Source organism: Saccopteryx bilineata, chromosome 3 (assembly GCF_036850765.1).
Source record: "Saccopteryx bilineata isolate mSacBil1 chromosome 3, mSacBil1_pri_phased_curated, whole genome shotgun sequence".
In the NCBI taxonomy this organism is placed as follows: Eukaryota; Metazoa; Chordata; class Mammalia; order Chiroptera; family Emballonuridae; genus Saccopteryx; species Saccopteryx bilineata.
Window position 1 is genome coordinate 177,409,344 of NC_089492.1, and position 23,158 is coordinate 177,432,501.

General features: G+C 38.7%; 1 protein-coding gene across 2 annotated transcripts in view; it reads right to left on the reverse strand.

The window, feature by feature from the left end:
* Positions 1-23,158, reverse strand: part of RNF144B (ring finger protein 144B) — a 306,840-nt gene that overhangs the window by 85,744 nt on the left and 197,938 nt on the right. For both annotated transcript variants that reach the window (XM_066268306.1, XM_066268307.1), the window contains exon 2: positions 9,348-9,547. In XM_066268306.1, coding sequence (XP_066124403.1) covers positions 9,348-9,547 — 200 coding nt within the window. The remainder of the gene's footprint in view (positions 1-9,347; positions 9,548-23,158) is intronic.

Consider the following 23,158-nt stretch of genomic DNA (forward strand, 5'->3'; position numbering starts at 1 on the left):
AACTTCTATTATGAATCTACCTTTGCCACTCAGCTTAGTGTATCCGAAGGTTCTCTTTACCATGCCACAGTCGCAGAGCTCCAGGGAAAAGCTACCTGGTCTCATCTCTCTAGGCAGAGGAAAACAGAAGCTCCATATCCACGCATGCTGCAAATGGCTTCTCCAGTCTACCTGAATCATTACCAGCTAGAAGCAGCGGTCACTGGGACTTGGACATGAGCGGCAAAGTACAGAATGGTGACAACAATTCCAGTGCCATGCGGACTTTTCCTGGATGTGGACTTTTCCTGGACTCCTGCTCCCTGTGACAGATCCTAACAGACTGAACTGTGGTTGGGTTGCATTTTTCAGGTATTTGACATGGTGATGGGGCCAACTTGGACTTGGTGAGCATGTTAAGGACACTACTCTCTTATGGATTCTTGCTGTATTGGCCAAGAGTTTGCTTAAAGGCTTTTAATCACTGTAAAAAAAAATAGAAGGCTGGATAAAGAAGATGGGGCACATATACACCATGGTATACTAGTCAGCTAGAAGAAATGATAACATCGGATCACTTACAGCAGATTAGTGGAATCTTGATAACATTATGCGGAGTGAAATAAGCGAATCAGAAAAAAACAAGAACTGCAGGATTCCATACATTGGTGGGACATAAAAGTGAGACTAAGAGACATGGGCAGGAGTGTGGTGGTTACAGGGATGGGGGGAGGGACGGAGGGGGAGGGGTACAAAGAAAACTGGATAGAGGGTGACGGAGGATGATCTCTCTTTGGGTGATGGGTATGCAACAGAACTAAATGACAAAATAACCTGGAAATGTTTTCTTTGAATATATGTACCCTGATTTATTGGTGTCACCCCATTTAAATAAAAATTTATTTTAAAAAAAGTGCTCATCTATTCACTTTCAAACATATTGTTTTTGTTTGTTTGTTTGTTTCTTCCTATAAATCCTACTTCAAGATCTTCAGTTGAAACACCCAACCATTTGTCTCTCTTTAAAGAAATCAAACAGAAATTTCTCTCTATCCTAATTGCTAGCCTCTGGGTGTTTCAGAATAGCAGTAAGGTTGAAACTACCTATATAACTTCCTTTATATAAAAGGCTAATGAGAAAGCCAAACAAGTTTTTTTATAGGATTTTCTTTCTCTAGAACATTTTTGAAAAACAGAACAGTTCAGTATCCTGGTAGAACATAGTATAGAAAGGAATAACAAAGCCATTTACTCGGGGCTTAGCACTGTGCTAGCTGCTTTACTGAAATTCTATTTGATGCCTCCTGCAACACTCTGATAGGCATTCTCAACCCTGACCTTCCTCATCTTACAGGTGACAAAATTCAAGTTCAGAAAAGCCAAAGATTTTTACCTAAAGTCACACACCATCAAATGACCAAGCCTGAACTTGAGCCTGGGTCTTCCTAGCTCTCTATCTTTACTCTTTAAAGACAAAAAAACAAAAAAAAAAATCCACTTGATTTATTTATTTTATTTTAGAGAGAGGCAATGAGAGAAAGACAAAGAGACAGGAACATTGAGCTGTTCCTGTATGTGCCCTGACCGAGTATTGAACCAGCAACCTCTGTGCTTCGGGACAATGCTCTACCAACCAAGCTATCCAGCACCAGGGCTATCTTCACTCCTAATCACCATGCTACACTGCGAGAGAAGATGGAGGTGGAAGTAGAAAAATGGCATTCATTTCTCCTAATTCAGATATCAGAATCCAGAAATCAGAATCCCATTGTAGGTTCTTTGCTTCATCGGAAAGTTACCAACTACGTGGGAGCGCAAGTATACACAAGTCACAAGTATACACAAGCACGTGCGCATCTGAGCACGCTGCTAATCTTCCCAAACTGAAATGTGTCTCAGGCCATATGTGGGCTGTTCTTAAAGGTCACACAACAGGCCCCAAGGAAAAGAGGGGCTTGGTTGAAAACTTTTATATTTCCTCTCACTATTTTAAACATTGGAAAATCCATTTGGCCCAGAGAAATGAATAGTAAAAGGAGTTCTAACTATTTTGAGCCAAAAAAACGTAATGGAAAAAAGGCAAGAATATGGCTGGTCTTAATTTTCTTTTTGCTCAGCACATCCTGTCTTTAATCTGAAAGGTAAATAGGCCATGCCCAACATACCAACTCTTTTCAGGTGAAATTATCTAGGTTATAAAAACAAGCAACAACTGTGTTTTCATTATCCTTTAATTCATGGCTGACAGGAATAGCTTCCAAAATAAATCAAAGAGGCAAATATTGCTCACAAGGGAGCAAACCCACAATCTGCCCTCCTTTGATAATTGACTTTTATAAATTTTTCTTCTTTTACTTTAATTATAATTGTGTGGTATGATCTGAAAACATGTGTTGCAGAAGCCAGAAAAGCAAAATATGAATTTTTATATTTGGGTTATTTAAATTCACACATAGAGAGAGAGAGACAGAGACTTTTTGCATATCATTAGCAGAGTAACATCCCTGAGAAACTACAAACACCTTCAATTACAAAAACAAGTAATTTTGAAACACCTCTCGCCATAACTTCCAAATATCAATCTGTCTATCTCAATAATATACCTATGACTTATAACTTCAGTCATGCTCATGAGAGCTACACCCAGTTTGGTCCTGTAAATTCAGTTTCCCTTGCTTTATATTACATTTTCTTCTGTATATAAAGCTGAGCAAACAGTTTAACAAAAACCATCTTCACAAATAGAACATAGTACATTTCCTTTAAAAAGAAACTCGATATACTGATGGAGTATTTAAAACAATGTTCACATTCCTTTATCTAGATGTCATTTAAATCAAGAATTGCCTACATGGATTAATTTAAATCAGCATTCTTCAGAACCCTTGTTATAGGAAAATTAATAGGTATCCCACTAAACAAGGTAGTATGATCAAATGGAAACACTTTGGAAGAAGTTAAAAGGGGTCTCCTTGCTTTCCTCTTAACCACAAGATTTGCAGAGCCTCTAAAATGCAAATATACATTAGGTCCCTCCAAGAGAGGAATAGAGAACATACCATTTCCAAGTTAATTTGAGCATGGAACACTTTATTCAAGATGCATCTTTGTCTCACAGAGCTGGAGGTCCTGGAGCCAGTGGGCAAGTCAGACACCCAAATCTGTCCATTCTGCACTCCCAGACCACAACGACCTTGGAAACAAAAAGAATTTAACCTCCCCACAAATGTCCAGGGATTCATCTTAGAGAAAACAGGACTAGGACAGAATGTATAAAGAGCTTGATTAAATCTATGAAAATATATAAGTATGGAGCAATATCTAGCAGGAGGATCATTACATTTGAACATTTCCCTAATGGGGGGGGGGGAGAGAGGAACATCTTAGCAAAACTGTTTTAAATACATGGTCTTTCCCAGCCAATAACTGGGAGATGTCATCCAATCATATTTCAAGCTGGAAATTACTAGTATATGGCATGATTTAAAAAAAGTCACAAGCCTGACCTGTGGTGGCACAGTGGACAGAGTGTTGACCTGGAATGCCAATGTCGCTGGTTTGAAACTTAGCACTTGCCTAGTTAAGGCACTCAGAAGAAGCAACTACTAGGAATTAATGCTTCCCACTCCACCCCCTCCTTCTCTTTCTCTCTCCCCCAATCCCACCCCCACTCTCTAAAAAATCAGTAAATAAAATCTTTAAGAAAAAAGTCACAAATTTCTTTCCAGCCTTGAAAACACAAACATATTTGACAGCTTTAATTTGAGGGCAAATTAATATCTGGGAGGATTAGATACATTTTAAAACATTTTTTTAGGAAAAAAGAAATAAAAGCTCCAACCATAAGCTATAGTAGTATTTCAGATGAGTCTGGTATCAACTGCAAATTTGCAGACAATAACATAAAATCAAACAAGTGCAGCTTACTATCGTGGCAGATCACAGAAGATGGGTACCAGGAAGCCATGCAAGGTTAATGTTTACGCATACAAAAAGTTCCAAAGTTTGAGGGATACCAAAAACAACAAGCCATTTGACTTTCTGCTTTTGAGCACTCCCCAATAATAAGGAAGTATGAACCTAGATGACAGAATAATCTGATTATACTAACTCCTCCCTCTAAATTGCTGAAGGAGAAATGAGAAGCGGTTGTGACGTTTTAAACTGGGAACCAAGATCTCCCGACACGATATGTCAGTGTTAGCTCCTGGTGAATAGGAAAGACAACTTTTGCTTGTGTACTCCTTACCCAATGTTGACATACACACTTGAATTGCTCACTGCTACATCTCATAGCAAAAACCGAATTCCATATCCTGTTTTTAAACATCAGTAATACTTGGACAAAAATTTCCATCTTGCCTTGAACCAAATGGTGCTTCTCATTCATTTGTTTCAAGGATCAGCCAGAGTCTGAAACATATGAGGAAAAAGTCAGAGGAATAACCATTTCTGAAGCATAGCATTCGGAAACAAAGCAAGACCAAGGAACCCAAAGACAATAAGGCTATTTCCTCACTTCCTATAAAGCAACACACGCTGACAAGACAAGAAAGAACTGGGACAAACATCACTTAGTGAGACTTTCTCCTGACCACCTACTTGAACTATAACATACCCCTTGCTCTGCAGGCCTAGTCTCCTTCTCAGCTTTTTTTCTAAGCCTTTATTACTCAATCTTATAACTAACCTGTTCATTATGTTTATTGTTTGCTATATAACTTGCTTTCATAACAGTAAGGATCTCTGCTGGGCTTTGTTTCCCTAACTGATAAGTCCTGGTGTCTAGAACAGTTCCTGACATAGAGATGCTGCTCACTAGATTTCTGTTGAATGAATGAACAAACAATACTACTTTTGCCATCTTTGGATCCTAGAGTCCAGAACAGAAGAAAAAGATTGCAGTCCCTTTTCTTTTCACCTGAAAGCCATGCTGAGGTTTCTCCCCACCCTAACTCCCAATCAAAAAAAAAAAATTTTTTTAAGAAAATTGGTATGAACTAGCTTGAAAATGTGCCATATTGATTAATGTACCAAAGAAATATGAAATCAATTTTATTTCACCTTAACTTGTCTGTTAAAAAAAAAATAATGCTTATTAAACCTTAGTAATAAATATGTCTCTTAATAAATGATTCTACTTCCTAAAAGATTCCTTTCTTCTTATTCCCCTTAATTTAACCACTGATTACTGTAACTAAACTATTCAATTTCCTTCACAAGCCAGGGCATTAAACCCTCATTTGTCTAGCGATCACTGTACTGACTGTATAATAAATATTAACAGTCTGCTCATACAAGGCCGACCAAGCAAAGACAAACGTAACCAGTGTTTCCCAATGTGGGGCCCATGCCCCTCAGGGGGGCAATTCGATAGTTAAGGGGGGCAATTTGAAAATGGACTCGACACGACTTTAACTCTTTCACCCCGGGTCATTTAAATGCAATGCTAGATATCAGTGCCAAATTTAATAAAAAATGCAATTCTTAAATAATTGCAGTAAATAATTATTAAGTATAATTTCGTTTGACGAGACCAAAATGTCAACTGGGTGATTGGAGTTGTCAAGTAAACTTCGTCCTGGGTTCACCACGGAGCATGCCGTCTGCCGCTGGGAACCCCGGACGTTTTAAAAAACTCGCTAAACAACGCAGTTATTCTCACCTAATTGGCCCATCGCAACTTCTGTTGTGTTTCACATCATTCAGTTGGTGTTAATTTGAAATAAGTGTCAGTCAAAACTGTTGTAAAAGCTCGTTGATTTAATAAATATACATATATATAGTATAGATATAATTGGTAAGTATTTGATTTTATTTTTATCAATATTAAACTCTTTATTAAGTACTTCTTGCATCGGGGCTAGAAAGCAATAATATTTTGTAAATATTATTGGGGCTATAATAGTGCATGCACGACAATTTTAATTTTAGAAGCATAACTTTCCAGAAAATTTTGTCAAGTGGAGAAAATATAGATACCTTTTGATTTGCGGTGGTAGTGTAGTAAATGTGTTATATACATTTAAATAAATATGAATTTTTAGTATACTCTATGTCACATTGAATATATTTTAACACATATTTTAATATTAGTTTTTAATTGATCTTATTTTTATTTCTTATAGCCCATAGTAAAATGAGTGGTGCAAGCAAGAAAAAAACTTGTCAATATTCGGAGGAATATTTAAAATTTGGGTTCATACCCACTGTTCACGATGAGCGGATTCCTTTTTGTCTTTTATGCCAGCAATGCTTGACCAATGAATTAATGAAACGAGGTCATCTTGAGGTGCATTTGAAGTCGAAACATAGTGCTCATATTAATTCAGATTTGAGTTACTTTAAAACTTTAAAGAAAAATTTTGAAAAAAGAACATTAAAGTCTCTATTTACTGCTCATACTTCAACTAATAATCGTGTTCTTGAGGCTAGTTATCAAATTTCTTTATTCATCGCTAAAACTGGAGAAAATCACACTATAGGAGAGAATTTAATAAAACCATCAATATCAGCATTTCTTAAAACGGTTCTTGAAAAAGATGACAAAGATGTAAAAGCTATGCCACTCAGTGACAATACTGTTAGCAGAAGAATAGACAAAATGAGTGAGGATATTGAAAAACAACTTATTGAAAAGCTGAAAACAAGAAAATTCTCCTTGCAAATGGATGAATCAACTTTGAGAGACAGTGAGGCAGTATTGATAACTTACGTAAGATATATTGATAAAGGACATTTTGCTGAAGAAATGTTGTTCTGTAAAAGATTAGAAAGCACCACTACCTCCAAAGATATATATAATAAGCTAAAAAACTACTTAGATGCCAATGATATACCAATGAAAAATATAACATCTTGTGCTGCAGATGGTGCTCCCAATATGATGGGCAAGAAAGATGGCTGCTTAAAATTGATGAAAGATGCGAATCCAGAAATGATTCTTGTGCATTGTGTTATTCATAGGGAAAACTTGGTAGCTAAAAACATCTCGCCTGTTCTGAATGAAGTATTACTGACAGTAATAAAGTGTGTTAATGCTATTAAAGCTAGTGCCAAATGTGAGCGTCTTTTCAAGCTATTTTGTGAAGAACAAAATGAAGACCATGGGAGACTTTTACTTTATACTGAAGTAAGATGGCTATCTAAAGGAAACTGAAAAGATTTATGGAACTGTTTGATACTCTTAGTGATTTTTTAAGCGACAAACCTGAAATGAAGTATCTGTTAACAATAGATGGTAAAGCATTTGTGAGTTATTTAGCCGATATCTTTGAAAAATTAAATATATTAAATAAGCAACTTCAAGGAACAAATAAAAGTCTTGTCGATGCAAAAGCAAAGATATTTGGTTTCATTACCAATATTGAGTTATGTCAGAAACATATTAACAACAAAAACTTTAAACAGTTTCATTGGCTCCAAAAATGTGAAGTAACTGATACCGCTTTACTTGTTATTGTCAATCATTTGAATATTCTATCGGCTGATTTAAAAGAAAGATTTTCTGATTTAAAACAAATTGATTTCCCAACATGGAGATTCAGCCAATGTTAGCGGATTTGTCTGATATATCAAATATGCAGTATCAAGAAGAACTCGCAGAATTGCAAAATGATGAGTCAGTTAAAGCTTTATTTAATATCAAAGGAGTGATGGCATGGCTTTGTGAGGAAACAGAAATCAAATACCCAAATTCAACCAAATGTGCAAGAAAACTATTGCTACCATTTCCATCTTCATGTTTAGCTGAATGTGGATTTAGTGCTGTAAATGATTTACTGGTAAAAAAAAGAAATCGGCTGGATATAACACAACGTGGAGACTTGAGACTAAAGCTAACCAAATTGGAACCTAATATAAAACCTCTGTGCAGCAAGCATCAAGCGCAAGGATCACACTAAATTAAAATAATAAATTAATATAGAAAAATCTGTATTAAAATTATTTGGAATTTAAATTTCTGTTTTTCATTATATGTTTTGAAATTTTACTTACTGTGTTTTGTTAACAATTTCATAGTGATTTCTTCCTAGAACCTATCATTTATGTTTATTAAGTGAACAAATCAATTTTTTAATGTTAAAAATTATGTATGTTACATAGGGGGGACATAAAAATTTTAGAAAGGTTAAGGTGGGGCATGGCACAAAAAAGGTTGGGAAACACTGCCTCACACCCTCCTCTACCACACTGAGATGCCAGCACTCTTCCTGTCTTCACCAACCCATTCTTAGTTTTAAAGTGCAGCTGATTCAAATACATACAGGAGAGAGACAGGTACATACCCAGAGAAAGGATCATCTATTTCTGGGCCTGTGACTAGAGGCCCAGAGTAGCTATATCTTACTACTTTTTCATTCTGTCATGAAAAATTTATAAAATTTGTTACTCTAAATTTTCCAATCTCCCCCCCAAAATGTACTGAGGTAGGACATAGTCCATGAGCATCAGTTTGCAATCTCCTGTTGAAAGCCTCAGCTGGGAGACCACTGCTAGCAAGATGCCCTCTGTTCCCTCCCTTCCTCTCCCCTCCCCTGCACCACGCCATGAGATCCCCTGTGGGATGCGCATTTAACCACCCTGACTTCCCCAGGGTCCCCTAGAGCGCCTTCAATGTGTCCATCTTCCCTGTGGGGAGCATCTTGTTCTTCCTCATATTCCCAGCATTCAGCAGAATGCCTGGCACATAGTAGAAGCTCAGAAAATGTTTGAACAAAATGAAAATTTGAATAGGACCACCTGGTCTCACACTCCTAATAGTCACTTTGAACTCATCAATCTGTTTTCTAGCTTGATACCTCTTAGCCAACTAATCTGTAGGGAAACATGCAATAAAGGTCATGGGCATTGATACCAAGTGTCAACTATGCCTGGAGATTTACAGCATTTCTCTATTGTGAGGAATAAGCAGCCTTCAGCAAATTATGAAAATAGGGGGAAAAAAAACAAACAGGAGATATGACAAAGAAAAACAATTGTATACCATGTACTTTGTAGATGAGAAAATATATGAAAGAAAATTCAGTAAATTACTACCTAATTTCTCCATCATTAAAAATACTCCATGAGCTTCTTACAGATGATAGTTAACTAAGGCATGTTAAAAAATGTCTCTATTTTGTTTCTTAGCTAGAACTTTAAGGAGAGAAAAACTCTGCAACAAATAAATTTCTTAAATAACAATAAATACAGAGTTTATCATTCCAGATACTATTTGGAAAAAGGTCCAAATGTGTAACTGCTCTCCAGAACAGGGTCATACTGCAGCACATGTGGTTTCTCAGTAAGCCAGAGAAATGTGTCCTATACCTTTACAGTTCTTCCTTTTGTGTTTTCTCACGATGAAAGCATCAAGGAAAACTTACAGCTGTACAAAAGATGCACCGGCATTCCTGGAGTGTCATCATCTTGTCCAAAGACTGTTCACACAGGCAGAGTTTGCAAGTGACAAGAGGAGCTAGAGGCAGATTTCCAGGCATCGGATTTTCAGCAGTCATGGTGGGATAATGCAGTCCACCAACTGAGCCCCTCAGCCTGTCTTCAGTGTCTGCAGTCTCCTCAAACCCTGCATTAAGATGCAAAGCAGAAAATATTATATCACTGATGCACCTATTGTTTAATCAACATATTTTGGCATCAACAGAGCAAACCCTCACCCTCAATCTCTAGGCGTAAAGTGAATGCATTTCTGAGAACCATGGGCTACAAAGCTTGCTACCTTGTCAAGGTGTTCCTGGAATCCTGAAATTTCAGGTGGCTTCACTGTCCTGACTCAGATCATGTAAACTATGGGAATTAAATGACCATATGAACAAACACTCCATGTGGTAGTCACACCACTACAACCAATTCAATAGATTCCAAAAATACTTAAAAATAACATGTCACCCAAAAAGTTAAACAAAGAGTTACCATATGACCCAGCAATTCCAATTCTAGTTGTACGCCCCAAAAAACTGAAAAAAAAAGGATTCAAACAGATACTTGTACACCAATGTTCACATCAGTATTTTTCACATTAGCTACAAGATGGGAACAATCTAAATGTCCATCAACAGATGAATGGATATACCAAATGTTATTTAAACACATAAAATGGAATATTATTCAGCCTTTAAAAGAGCTGAAATTCTAACATATGCTACAACATGGATGAACTTGAAGACATTATGCTAAGTGAAATGAGCTAGAGACAAAAGGACAACTATATGATTCTGCTTATATGTGATGCCTACATCAGTCAAATTTATAGAAACAGGAAGCAGAAAGGTGGTTACTAAGAGCTGGAGGAATGGGGAATGGGGAGTTATTTTTAAAAGAGCACAGAATTTCTGTTTAAAGATTAAAAATTCTGGAAATAGTGTGATAGTTATACAACATGTAGATATACTTAATGCCACTAAAAGATACACTTAAAATGGATGAAATATTAACTTTTATGTATATTTTATTCCAATAAAAAAATTGCAGTGAAGTGTTAGCATTGTGTTCTTTCATATGCAAAATTTCATTCTTTTACAACCATGATGATTATTTCCTTCATTTTATAGATGAATTGAGGTCCTAAGGAATTAAGTAATTCGCCAAAGTTCTTTTTGTATATAGCAGAGCAAAACTGAAACTTCCATCTTCTGAAGCCAAACCTGGTCCATTACACCAGAGCTGCCTCATTAGTGAATATATTGTGGATGCAGCATGGATAGGAGTAGGAAGGAGAGAGAGAGAAAGAGAGCGAGAGACAGGAAGTCCTTCACTACAGCTTTCATAAGTTCACTCTGATTGTACAAAAATAAGATTTGTCTCCATGTATAGCATAACTATAGAAAGGGATATTTCTACACTGGAAAAATAAAAAGTGTAACTAAAGTACTTCCCCTAGATTTTTATTCAGAATATCTTTAAAAGAGGTAAAATAACTGAAAATTATCTGCCTGCATATTCAGTTCACATCACATCAAGAAATTTAATGCTTTAATTCAGGGGTCCCTAAACTTTATACACAGGAGGCCAGTTCATTGTCCCTCAGACCGTTGGAGGGCCGGACTATAAAAAAAAAAAACAACTATGAACAAATTCCTATGCACACTGCACATATCTTATTTTAAAGTAAAAAAACAAAATGGGAACAAATACAATATTTAAAATAAAGAACAAGTAAATTTAAATCAACAAACTGACCAGTATTTCAATGGAAACTATGGGCCTGCTTTTGGCTAATGAGATGGTCAATATCCGGTTCCGTATTTGTCACTGCTAGCCGTAACAAGTGATATGACACACTTCCGTGTGTCCCATGTCACCGGAAAAAGTACTGTAGGGAGCAACGCTGTGCTTTGTGGCACTACCACATACAGTACTCCAGCACTGCACTGACCACCAATGAAAGAGGTGCCCCTTCCATAAGTGTGGCGGGGGCCGGATAAATGACCTCAACGGGCCATTTGGGGACCCCAGCTTTAATTAAATAAAAGCAAAATCCTAAAGAACTTACTATTTTAAGAGTAAGGCAAGCCTGACCAGGCGGTGACGCAATGGATAGAGCATCGAACTGGGATGCAGAGGACCCAGGTTTGAAACACCAAGTTTACTGGCTTGAGTGCAGGCTCATCAGGCTTGAGCAAGGCCTGGCCTCACCAGCTTGAGCGCAGGGTCACTGGCTTGAGCGTGGAATCATAGACATGATGCCATGGTCACTGACTTGAGTCCAAAGGTTGCTGGCTTGAAGCCCAAGGTTACTGGCTTGAGCAAAGGGTCACTCACTCTGCTGTAGCCACCCCCACCCAACCCAACCTCATCCCACCCCCAGTCAAGGCACATATGAGAAAACAACCAATGTACAACTAAGGTGCTGCAATGAAGAACTGATGCTTCTCATCTCTCTCCCTTCCTGTCTGTCCCTGTCTGTCCTTCTCTCTAACTCTCTCTTTGAATTTGTCAAAAAATCAATCAATCAATCAATCAATAAATAAGAGTAAGGCCAATTCTAACAAATTCTGCCATAGAAATAGTTGTGAATACCCTCTCTCCCTGGAGAACCAGAATTTTTCCTCCCAATTTTTGAACAAAAGAAATTACATGTTCAGCATTTGCTACATAGCCCCACAGTAGCATAAGTCTCAACATATAGGTATAAAAGTATTAAAACAATGTAGGGAAAAAACAAATTGGATCAGTTGGGAAAAAAATTTTTATCTAACTGCACTGCCTTTCTTTTGTCATACCAGAAATAGTCAACAGTTACTAACTCTAGTAATGTGAAGTATTCAAGGTTTTTCACATACTTTTGAGTGGTAGTAGTAGACTTGACTTAAAAAATAAATAAAATGTTAACGAATAATTGGCTTCCAATATGATACTTCTTGGGAAAGATACAATAAGGTTCAAGACATAGTGTTTTTATTCAATTAACTATGAATGAGTAATCATCCAAGAGTAAATTAAATTCAAATCAACCTGTATATCAAATTCAGGATTTTGAAGTTTTTTAAAAAAATCTCTTTCAGGTAAATTAAGGGTAAAATTGAATGACTTTATCTCCCCACTCTTCCCAGTTTATGCCTAGAAAAAACTATCACCCATTTGTTTCTCCAAAACTCCCCACGGAACACAGAGGCTCGTCCATCTCCCCCAACTGCTATCTTCTCATCTCTGTCTTCCTAACATGTTCACACAACATATTCTGAACTACCTCCCCTACCCTGGAAAAAAAAAGATAAATCCCAAGTCAAACAACAAGAAGAAATGTAGCCTGTAAATGCTTCCTGAGAGGGGAAGATGGGAAATGACACAGGCCAGAACCATCCCACCCTACAAATGTCAGTTATACTTCTGAGTCTGTCTGGGGAACACTGTTGTGAATAGACACAGCAAGCCCTGTTGTTTCCATCTAGCAAGAGATCTAGGTATTCTTCAAGAAAGTCAATTAGTTCTCAGTCTCAAACTATACTACTTTTTTAGAAGGAGACATTAAACAGGCCAAATTTTTAGTGTTCTAAAACATGAAGACATAATTCAATACCTTTTAGAAGGTATATTGCAGAAATAGCCTTCTTTGGAAGGCAGAACTAGCAACTGCATTAATCAAGGCTATTCGAAACATAATCTTATCTCTTACCATGTTCTTAAGTTTTTACTCTTGTCCATATTTTTACTCCTTAGTTTGTGAGTTACATAAATATATCCATCATTCTCAAAAGTTTCCTCCTGATGCTCTTTATTTATCATGATTTTGTGTGTGTTATAAGAACTCTCCAAGCAAATTTTTAAATATACAATACAGTATTCTGAATGACAGACTTTATGATGTTCCATGGTTGTATACTTATCTCCAAACTCATCAAGTTGCATACATTAAATATGATTAGCTTTTTGTCTGTCAATCATACCTCAATAAAATGGTTTAAACATATATAAATTTTAAAAATATATTTATATATAAAAATATTTTATGACATAAAAACTTTTTATAAATCAGAGATGTGTTAAAAAAGAAATTCCAAGCATTCCAAACTAGGCGGTACTTGTGACTCAGTGAAAGAGAGGAAAGAAGTTGCGTATTTCATCCCTCTGAGCTGTGCACAATCCAAAATAATGCTTCAAAAAAGAAGTGATTTATTTTTCTGTGTACAATAACCCCCATTCCCAAAAGTAATGCCTTTCATATGTTTTTAAAGCAATGGAATTTTATGAAAACAGAGTCTTTTTTGTGTGTGTGTATTTTTCTGAAGTTGGAAATAGGGAGGCAGTCAGACAGACTGCCGCATGCGCCCGACCAGGATCCACCTGGCATGCCCACCAGGGGGCGATGCTTTGCCCATCTGGGGTATTGATCTGTTGCAACCAGAGCCATTCTAGCACCTGAGGCAGAGGCCATGGAGCCATCCTCACCACCCGGGCCAACTTTGCTCCAATGGAGCCTCGGCTGCGGGAGGGGAAGAGAGAGACAGAGAGGAAGGAGAGGGAGAGGGGTGGAGAAGCAGATGGGCGCTTCTCCTGTGTGCCCTGGCTGGGAATCAAACCTGGGACTCCTGCACGCCAGGCCGATGCTCTACCACTGAGCCAATCGGCCAGGGCTGAAAACAGAGTCTTAAGTAAACCACCCCTGTATAAGAGATAAGGTAGACGAATGCTGGTTGAAGCAATGCTGGGAGACCCAGGCCAGTTCCCATTGGCCTTTCCCTCTGCAGCCTTCCAGGCACCATCATAGCAGCTGAAGCCTTCACCATACACAATTTGAAAACCATCCCTGGCCCTGGACAGTTGGCTCAGTGGATACAGCATTGGCCCAGCATAACAGACAGCCCAGGTTCAATTACCAGTCAGGGCACACAAGAGAAGCAACCATCTGCTTCTCTTCCCCTCCCTTTTCCCCTTCTCTCCCTCTTCCTCTTCTGTAGCCTGTGGCTTGACTGGTTCTAACATTGGCCCCAGGAACTGAGGATAACTCAGTTGGTACAAGTGCATCAGCAATAGCTCAACTGATTCAAGCATCGGCCCCAGACAGGGATTGCTGGGTGGATCCTGGTCGGGGTACATGCAGGGGAGTCTGTCTGTCCATCTCCGCTCCTCTCACTTAAAAAAATAATGAAAAAGAAAAAAGAAAGCCAGCCCTTTGGTTTTTACTCGAGTAAAATCAACAGTGAATATTATAAAAATGAATGACTTCAGGCCCTGGCCGGTTGGCTCAGTAGTAGAGCGTCGGCCTGGCATGCAGAAGTCCCGGGTTTGATTCCTGGCCAGGGCACACAGGAGAAGCGCCCATCTGCTTCTCCACCCTCCCCCTCTCCTTCCTCTCTGTCTCTCTCTTCCCCTCCCGCAGCCGAGGCTCCATTGGAGCAAAGATGGCCCGGGCGCTGGGAATGGCTTCTTGGCCTCTGCCCCAGGCGCTGGAGTGGCTCTGGTCACAGAGCGACGCCCCGGAGAGGCAGAGCATCACCCCCTGGTGGGCGTGCTGGGTGGATCCCAGTCGGGCGCATGCGGGAGTCTGTCTGACTGTCTCTTCCCGTTTCCAGCTTCAGAAAAATACAAAAAAAAATAAAATAAAAAATGAATGACTTCATAAAAGAAAAATATCAAATAAAAAATCCTTTCACCACTGATTGATTAGAAATAGAGCTCTTCAAGCAATAATCAGGAGAATCCTGACATTGTCTAATAAGTTCTCCTGCTCTTGAGATGTTTGGGAATGGCTGGCTCCACCATGTCCTAGTGTTTCTTCATTTATGTTTTATTAAGATGTTCCAGTCTCCACAACAGGAAACTACCAATAGTAAAACTTTACCCCCTACCCAAACTATTAGTAAATGGCATGAGAATCAGAGGGGGTGCCCATAGGAAAACTGGCGACCATTCACAGCTCCTCCTGAACCTTTCACAAGATCACATGCTCATACGTGCACTGACAGTTCACCACTCCCTTCCAGTGTGCAAAAAGTTTTTCTTCTCGAGACTCTATAATTCATTCTTGCTCAACTTGTTTTGTCTCATACTTCACGTTTTACCTACAATAGCAAAGTCATGGCCCTATCCATTTGGCTCTGTGAAAGAGCGTCGGCCCGGTGTGTGGATATCCTGAGTTTGATACCCAGTCAGGGCACACAGGAGAAGCACCCAACTGCTTCTCTACCCCTCCCCCCTCTCACTTCTCTTTCTCTCTCTTTCTCTCCCCCTCCTGCTGCCATGGCTCTATTGGAGTGAGTTGGCCCCAAGCACTGAGGATGGCTCCCTGGCCTCCACCTCAGGCACTAAGAAGAGCTCGGTTGCTGAGCAATGGAGCAATGCTCCAGATGGGCAGAGCATCGTGCCCTAGTGAGCGTGTTATGTGGATCCTGGTCGGAGCACATGCAGGAGTCTGTCTCTGCCCCCCCCTCACTGAATAAAAAAAGAAAGAAAAGAAAGTCACTTGAATGTTCTACTCTACTGCTTAATTTAAAATACTAACAATTATAATTACTTTTATCATTACTACAAATGTGAACAAATCTCTTACTGGTTGTGAAGAACCCAATGAGAAAAGAATTTTTGCCTGGCCTGTGGTGGTACAGTGGAAAAGTGTTGACCTAGAATGCTGAGCTCACCTATTTGAAACCCTGGGCTTGCCCAGTCAAGACATATAAGACAAGCAATCAATGAACAACTGAAGCAAGTACGAGTGGATACTTCTCATTCCTCCCCAGCTCCCTACTCTCTCTGTGAAATAAAGAAGTAACACCTTTTTAAAAAAGAAAGACAGCCTGACCAAGCAATGGTGCAGTGGATAGAGCATCAGATTGGGACATGGAGGACCCAGGTTCAAAGCCCTTTAAGGCCGGCTTGAGCACAGGCTCATCCGGCTTGAGCGCGGGGTCACCAGCTTGAGTGTGGGATCATACACAAGACCACATGGTCACTGGCTTGAGCCCAAGGTCACTAGCTCTGCTGCAGTCCCCCGGTCAAGGTACATATGGGAAAGCAATCAAGGCACATAAGGAAGACTAAGGGACCGCAACAAAAAATTGATGTTTCTCATTTTTCTCCTTTCCTGCCCGTCTGTCCCTATCTGTCCCTCTATCTGTTCCTCTCTCTGTCTGTCACAAAATAAAGAAATACAGAAAGAGAGGAGAGAGAGAAGGAAGGAAAGAAGGAAAGAAGGGAGGGAGGGAAGAAAAAAGATGAATAGATAATAGCTGCCTTCAGGTTTAAATTTTGGAAAGTCAGTGGTCGAATTGTGGTAGGGTCATGAGGGGCAGACTTCACCCAAATTGTAAAAGTATCACTTGCTTAACTGTAGCTAATCCCAGAATAGGACAGACGGGCTGGAGCATGCAAGGAAGAAAAACCATCTGATTTTGCACTAAATTACCAGAAAAGGGGAATCAGCAGTTCCATCTACTCTATGAGTGTCTCTTGCTCTAAGAGTGTTCATTATATGAGAAGCAAGTACTTATCTGATAGGAAAGAACAGGAAAGCCACTTATCTCATGTATTTTCATTGGAATTGCCAAAGAAGGATAATTCAGAAGCAGTGTTAGAAGCACAGAAGGAATTTGCCTGAAAAAGCACTCTGCTCCAAAAACACAGAGGGTGGGAGGGCCAACATTCAAGTATTTTTTCTTTTCTTTTCTGAGAAGAGGGGAAATAGAGAGACAAACTCCTGCATGTACCCCAACTGGGATCCCCCTGGCAACCCTCAATTGGGGCCATGCTCAAACCAACCAAGCTATCCTCAGCACCTGAGGCTGACACTCAGACCAACCAAGCTATCCTCAGCATCTGGGGCTGATGCTCAAACCAGCCACTGGTTGTGAGAGAGGAAGAGGGAAAGAAGGGGGAGGGAGAGAAGGGGGAGAGAAGCAGATGGTCGGTTCTCATGTGTGCCCTGACTGGGATCAAACCTGGGACGTCAGCACACCAGGCTGGAACTCTATCCACTGAGCCAGCTGGCGAGAGCCTCAAAGTATTTTTAACTAATGTATTTATGACTGTTGCACTACCTAAAATCACAGTAGTTATTCCACTACACAAAAAAAGATAATGTGCTTGCAAAGAATAATGCTTTACTAGGATGCTTATTATCTAGTTATTTAGGAATTTTTACAGCATTCTGTAAAAAACTTTATAACTTACATAAATTGATAAAGCACAGTTAAAGAAACTAAGAGAAATAGAAAGCTACCAAAATGAATCAACTGGATATGACTGATGTAACAGAATATTAATGTATGTAAAATTCCAGTTGATCTGTGCTGAGGACTTAGTTCCAGGCTGCATTTTGAAAGTCTAAGAGTTACTCAAGAACAAGGGACAAAACAGAAGGGAAATATACGAATACTCTCAAAATGTTTACATAGCCATGCGAGACACAGAGTCATCCCTGTGAGGTAGGTGGAATAAAACATATGAATGCATGACTACCAGAGAGGACTAAGAAAGGGAAGTGTTTTTAGGAAGGGTAGGTGGTGGGAAGGTATAGCTGAAGTGTCCCCTTGGATGGTGAGAGAGATTCTCAGGAAGCAAATCATTTTAAATTAAATATTTTATTTAGAAAATAAAATTTTATTTAGAACAGTGCTCAAGGCCAATGAATAGATAGATACATGGCAACGTACATAGGACACTGTCATTATTGAAAAAGAAACAGATTAGAAAATATTCTCTAGAATAAACAAATCCAAGAAATGTTTAATTCTTAGATATGATAGATGTAAATATTCACCTACTCAGGCTTTGTAAGATAGCAGCATTGTCAAAAAACTATGTTCCCCATGAGATAAAAGGGAATTTCTGTTTTCTTCCCCACTGTTTCAAAGCTTCATTTAGAGGATATCAAGAAATGAAAAACAATCTTGTCTTTAATTCCTTAGTTTTAACATCTTCATCTCATCAGTTTCCAGAATGGCAATAAGATTATAACTTTGTAACTTGAAAACCATCATGGTCTAAAATGGAACTGATTTGCTAATATGTCTCTTAATTTGTTATGTGGGTGAAAAGGACAGATACTCCATTAGGATGGGCATCTTAAATATTAGCAGGAACTATTTTCTAGACAGTCTCATTGCTATTTGAAATTAGGGTATGAATAAAGTCTGTTACAAGCATTTTAATAAGATTTTTTTCCAGCTTCATTGAGATATAATTGATACATTATATCATGTAAATTGAAGTTATGCAACATAACAATTTCACATATATATTTTGTGAAATGATTATCATAATAAAGTTAGTTAAACCCGGGTTCGATTCCCAGCCAGGGCATATATAAGAAGCGCCCATTTGCTTCTCCACCCCTCCGCCGCGCCTTCCTCTCTGTCTCTCTCTTCCCCTCCCGCAGCCAAGGCTCCATTGGAGCAAAGATGGCCCGGGCGCTGGGGATGGCTCTGTGGCCTCTGCCTCAGGCGCTAGAGTGGCTCTGGTCGCAACATGGCGACGCCCAGGATGGGCAGAGCATCGCCCCCTGGTGGGCAGAGCGTCGCCCCATAGTGGGCGTGCCGGGTGGATCCCGGTCTGGCAGCATGCGGGAGTCTGTCTGACTGTCTCTCCCTGTTTCCAGCTTCAGAAAAATGCAAAAAATAAATAAATAAATAAATAAATAAAAATAAAGTTAGTTAACACATCCGTCACCACATACAGTTACAATTTTTTATGAGAATAATAAGATCTAATGTTTATATTTTTTCCTACAAAATATATAGGTAAAATATATGGAAAAAAAATATGAGATCATGGCCAACAAAGGCCATGACACTGTGATAAGCTAACTCTAAATCTTAAAAGTATTGAGCACCTGGGATGTCAAGTTTTAACACTGGCAAAAGGCTGATCCTTTTTCTAAAAAACATATTTCTTTTTTCCATGTTCTCATTACCACAACAGGGTAAGGTCCAAGAGGAGGAAATCCACTCTGAGCTTTCCTAACAATAAAAAACATATCAAAGAAGACAGGGGTGAATTTGAGAATAAAAGGTCAATGATGTTTTTGGCACTGTAATTTTACATTCATCATGTTAGCTCCCTCCTTGACATCACCATGTGCCCTGCCCACTCCTTTTTTAATCAACGGTTCCCTTGCTTCCCACAATTCAAAAAGCCCTGCTGAATAATTTTCTTCTCCCCTGCCTGGCATAACAACAAGCTCAGAAGCAAGAAGAAATGCCACATAAAGGCAGGTCAGAGAATGATGTAATCAACAGATCAAGAAGAAGTGTTATTTCAGAAAGGTCTATAGATCAAGAGAAGGGCTGATTTCTTGGGTCATGACGTTAGCAGCAAACTACAGTCACTAAAGCACAAATAATCTAATTAAAATATTTTCTCCGAATGAACAAAAACATATGTATATATTACCCTCTCCTGTGAAAGCTAGAAGTTGCATATAGAAATTTTAATTAGAAACAAATTTAAAACCAGTTTGGAAGAAGAATCTTCTCCATCCCAACTAAGTAAAGTACAGGGTGTATATTTTTCTATGTCTTTGCCAAATCAGTTTCTTAAGGAACCAATAATGCAGGAAACAAAACCCACAAAGAACTGAATTCCATAAGTGTTGGGTGCAAAGGGTGTAGACATGATTAAACCCTGTCCCCCACGTATAAAGAGTAAGCTAGTTGAAGAGCTTGTCAACAATTAGTTTCATGTAATCATACACTAGACAATTTGTGGGTTTACAGCTTCAGCCACAAGTCCAGCAAAAAGAGAAATCAGATGTCTTGTTCTGTCTTTCCAAGAAAGACAAAGAACCAGTTGACTAAAGATATAGGACTCAAACTCATGACTGCAGAAGAATTAGAAACCAGTGAGACATGGCTTTCCAAGTATGTGCTTCAATAGACACTGCAAGCCAAGTGATCAGAAGTATCTCCAGCTATGAATAAGAAAAGTGCATTTCATTTAGTTTGTTATATTTTCAATTCAAGGAAGAGATGTGACCATAGATGAGAAGTTTCTCATTCTGTGTTGCAAAAGCATTGGCCACTTTTACTGTCTTTAATGTATCGCTTTCCACTTTGAAATAACTCCTACAGTATGATGTACTAGGTTTAGAAGTATTCACTGACCAAGTAAATAGCAAATGTCAAAGTTAATAAAAATAGAACATTAATACAACACCTCTCACATATGCCTCAAAGTGGAAAAAAATTAAAATTGAAGTAATTAAATAAATGAACTTAGATGATGATATAACTCTTCAAATTACTGAATGCTTGCATTGTTTACAATAGCCAAGATATAGAAACATCTCAAGTGTCCGTCAGTGGACGAGTGGATTAAAAAGCAGTGGTACATATATACTATGGAAAACTATGGAACCATGAAAGAGAATGAAATCTTACCTTTTGCAACAAGGATGAACCTGGAAACTATTATGTTAAGTGAAATAAGCCAGGCAGAGAAAGAAAAATACCATATGACCTCACTCATTTGAGGAATCCAATGAACAATGTGAACTGAGGAACGAAATAGAGACAGAGACGGGATCAAAGGGACAAGAGGGAAAGGGGATGAGAGAATGGGGTCAGAGAAGGGAAAGAGATTGGTGAAATTATATACACATAACACAGCATTATAGAGAGTAGAAAAGCTAATCCTGGAGGGAAGGGGGGAGGGCATTATGGGAAGGGGGGAAAGTAGGATGTTATGGGGAACACAGAGGGGATGCATTCAGGGGGACACTAGAATCTATGTAAACACAATAAATTAAAATTAAAAAAAATAATAGTAACATAAAATGAAAAAAAATTACTGAATGCTCAGGTAACATCAGAGAAAAAAGATGGTTGAGATGACAAACAGCAAGGTATTCTTCATGCTCAGGTAAAACAACATGAATTGATAACTACCATTCTAGTCCAAAGTCACTTCCAAGATTACGCGAATCCCTTCAGGACAGAGGCCACATCTTATAAGGCTTTCTATCCTCCGCACCTGGCAAACAGTAGGCACTAAATATTATAGTAGATAAGTCTTCTCAGTGAATGTGGGAGAGAGAAAATATTAAAGGCCTGTTCCTCATCTGTATTCACTTCCAGCAATTCAGACACTAAAAATACTGATAATTTACTGTAGCTCAGGAATTTCTGTAAATGAGGCAGACATCCCTGAACAAAGTCGCAGCACTCAGAAGTAGCTGCAGATACCTACCCAACACAGCCCAAAGTGGACAGCATGACTTGTGGGGCAGGTTGGCCCCTTTCCCATATCCAAAATAATCAATTGCACAAAGTAAGTTTAGTCCCAAAACTGTTTGGACTTTGTTCCTCCATCAACATCTGGGTTCAGCATGATTCGTGACCTCTACTTCAAACTGGTGATTTCAAACCCTACAAACCTCATTTAACAAGAAAGCAATGCTATTTGTCAAGGCCGGGGGCAACACACAAGCCAAAATCAGTAGAAACACTATGGAGAAGTGATTCTGATGTCCTGACAAATGTTTCTGAACATAAAAAATATTTAAACTACTTTTCAAGAAAAAAAAATTAAATATATTTTCTCAGATTAAATGTGTTCATATTATTGAATGAAGATAAAGATCATTTCCAGAAAGTTAAATATATATATATACATATATATAATGTTTAGATAAAATAAGCTTTTTTTCCCCTTCTAGATAAAGCATAACTTCTTTCTCTGCTATAGAGTTTGGCTGAGAAAACCTGGTTCATAATCTGGGAGACCCAAAAACTAATTATCATTTTAAAAAAAATACATGTCTTAAACTGACCTAGTTTGGAAGCCTGGATGCCTTCAAACTGCCAATGAACTGAAACCATTCATGAGAATGGAGTTTTTGAATGCTGACAATGTTCTTGGGGCTCAGCACAAAGATATTTGGCATTGATAACTGTAAATATTTGTAAAACTCTGGGTTTAGACCGTGTTTGACCACATTCAAACCTCATTTCCAGCACAGTAGTAGTGCAGGAGCAAGTTATCTAGGGTGATTCATTTGAGGGGTTTTCTGGTTGAGTTTTTGGTTTGTTTGTTTTAAATAAAAAGCCCAAGCAACCCAATTCTGCAACTCAGTATCTTTTTTACATTCTGTATATGTTCACAGTTTACAATTAGTCAAAGATTACTTTTGAAATAGTTTTTTTTTTCCCTTTCTTAGTTTTCACAGTTTATGCTGACTACAAAGAATAAAATACCCGTCACAGGTGTGCTTGAGTTAGGGAGGAGGTGAAAGAAAATGTAACCTTGGATTTTCTAATACAATTTTCTCCCAGTGGCTCTGTGGACCTGCTATAGCTATCATTCTGTTTCTCCCCCTCTCTTCTCCTCAAGTAGTTTCAGAAGTACTTAAGGGACTGCTTCCTATGCAAAAGACTAGGGCTGGGAGGGAGGACTGAGTAAGAAGGAGAAGCCATCAGAGGAAGCAAACATGAAAAGGACCAGGGATCATGAGGCTCATCTCAGTGAAAGCTGCAGCAGCCTGAGATTTTAATTAGCCAGGACTCAGTGAAGATTGGCTGGGTTCCTTCTGCCTCTTACCCACACCCTGAACACTGAGTCATCTCAAAGTTCATTTCTTTTGCTTCTGCTCAGACAACCCCAATCTGCTGCTTCAAAAATGTTAGATACATTTTTCTTTAATTCATACTTGGCTATGTTCAAATAAACATCCAGAAATGCCAAGTTAGAACACAGATAGTCCTATTAGGAGCCCCAGCTAATGTTTTGATAAGATACGTGTGAGGTA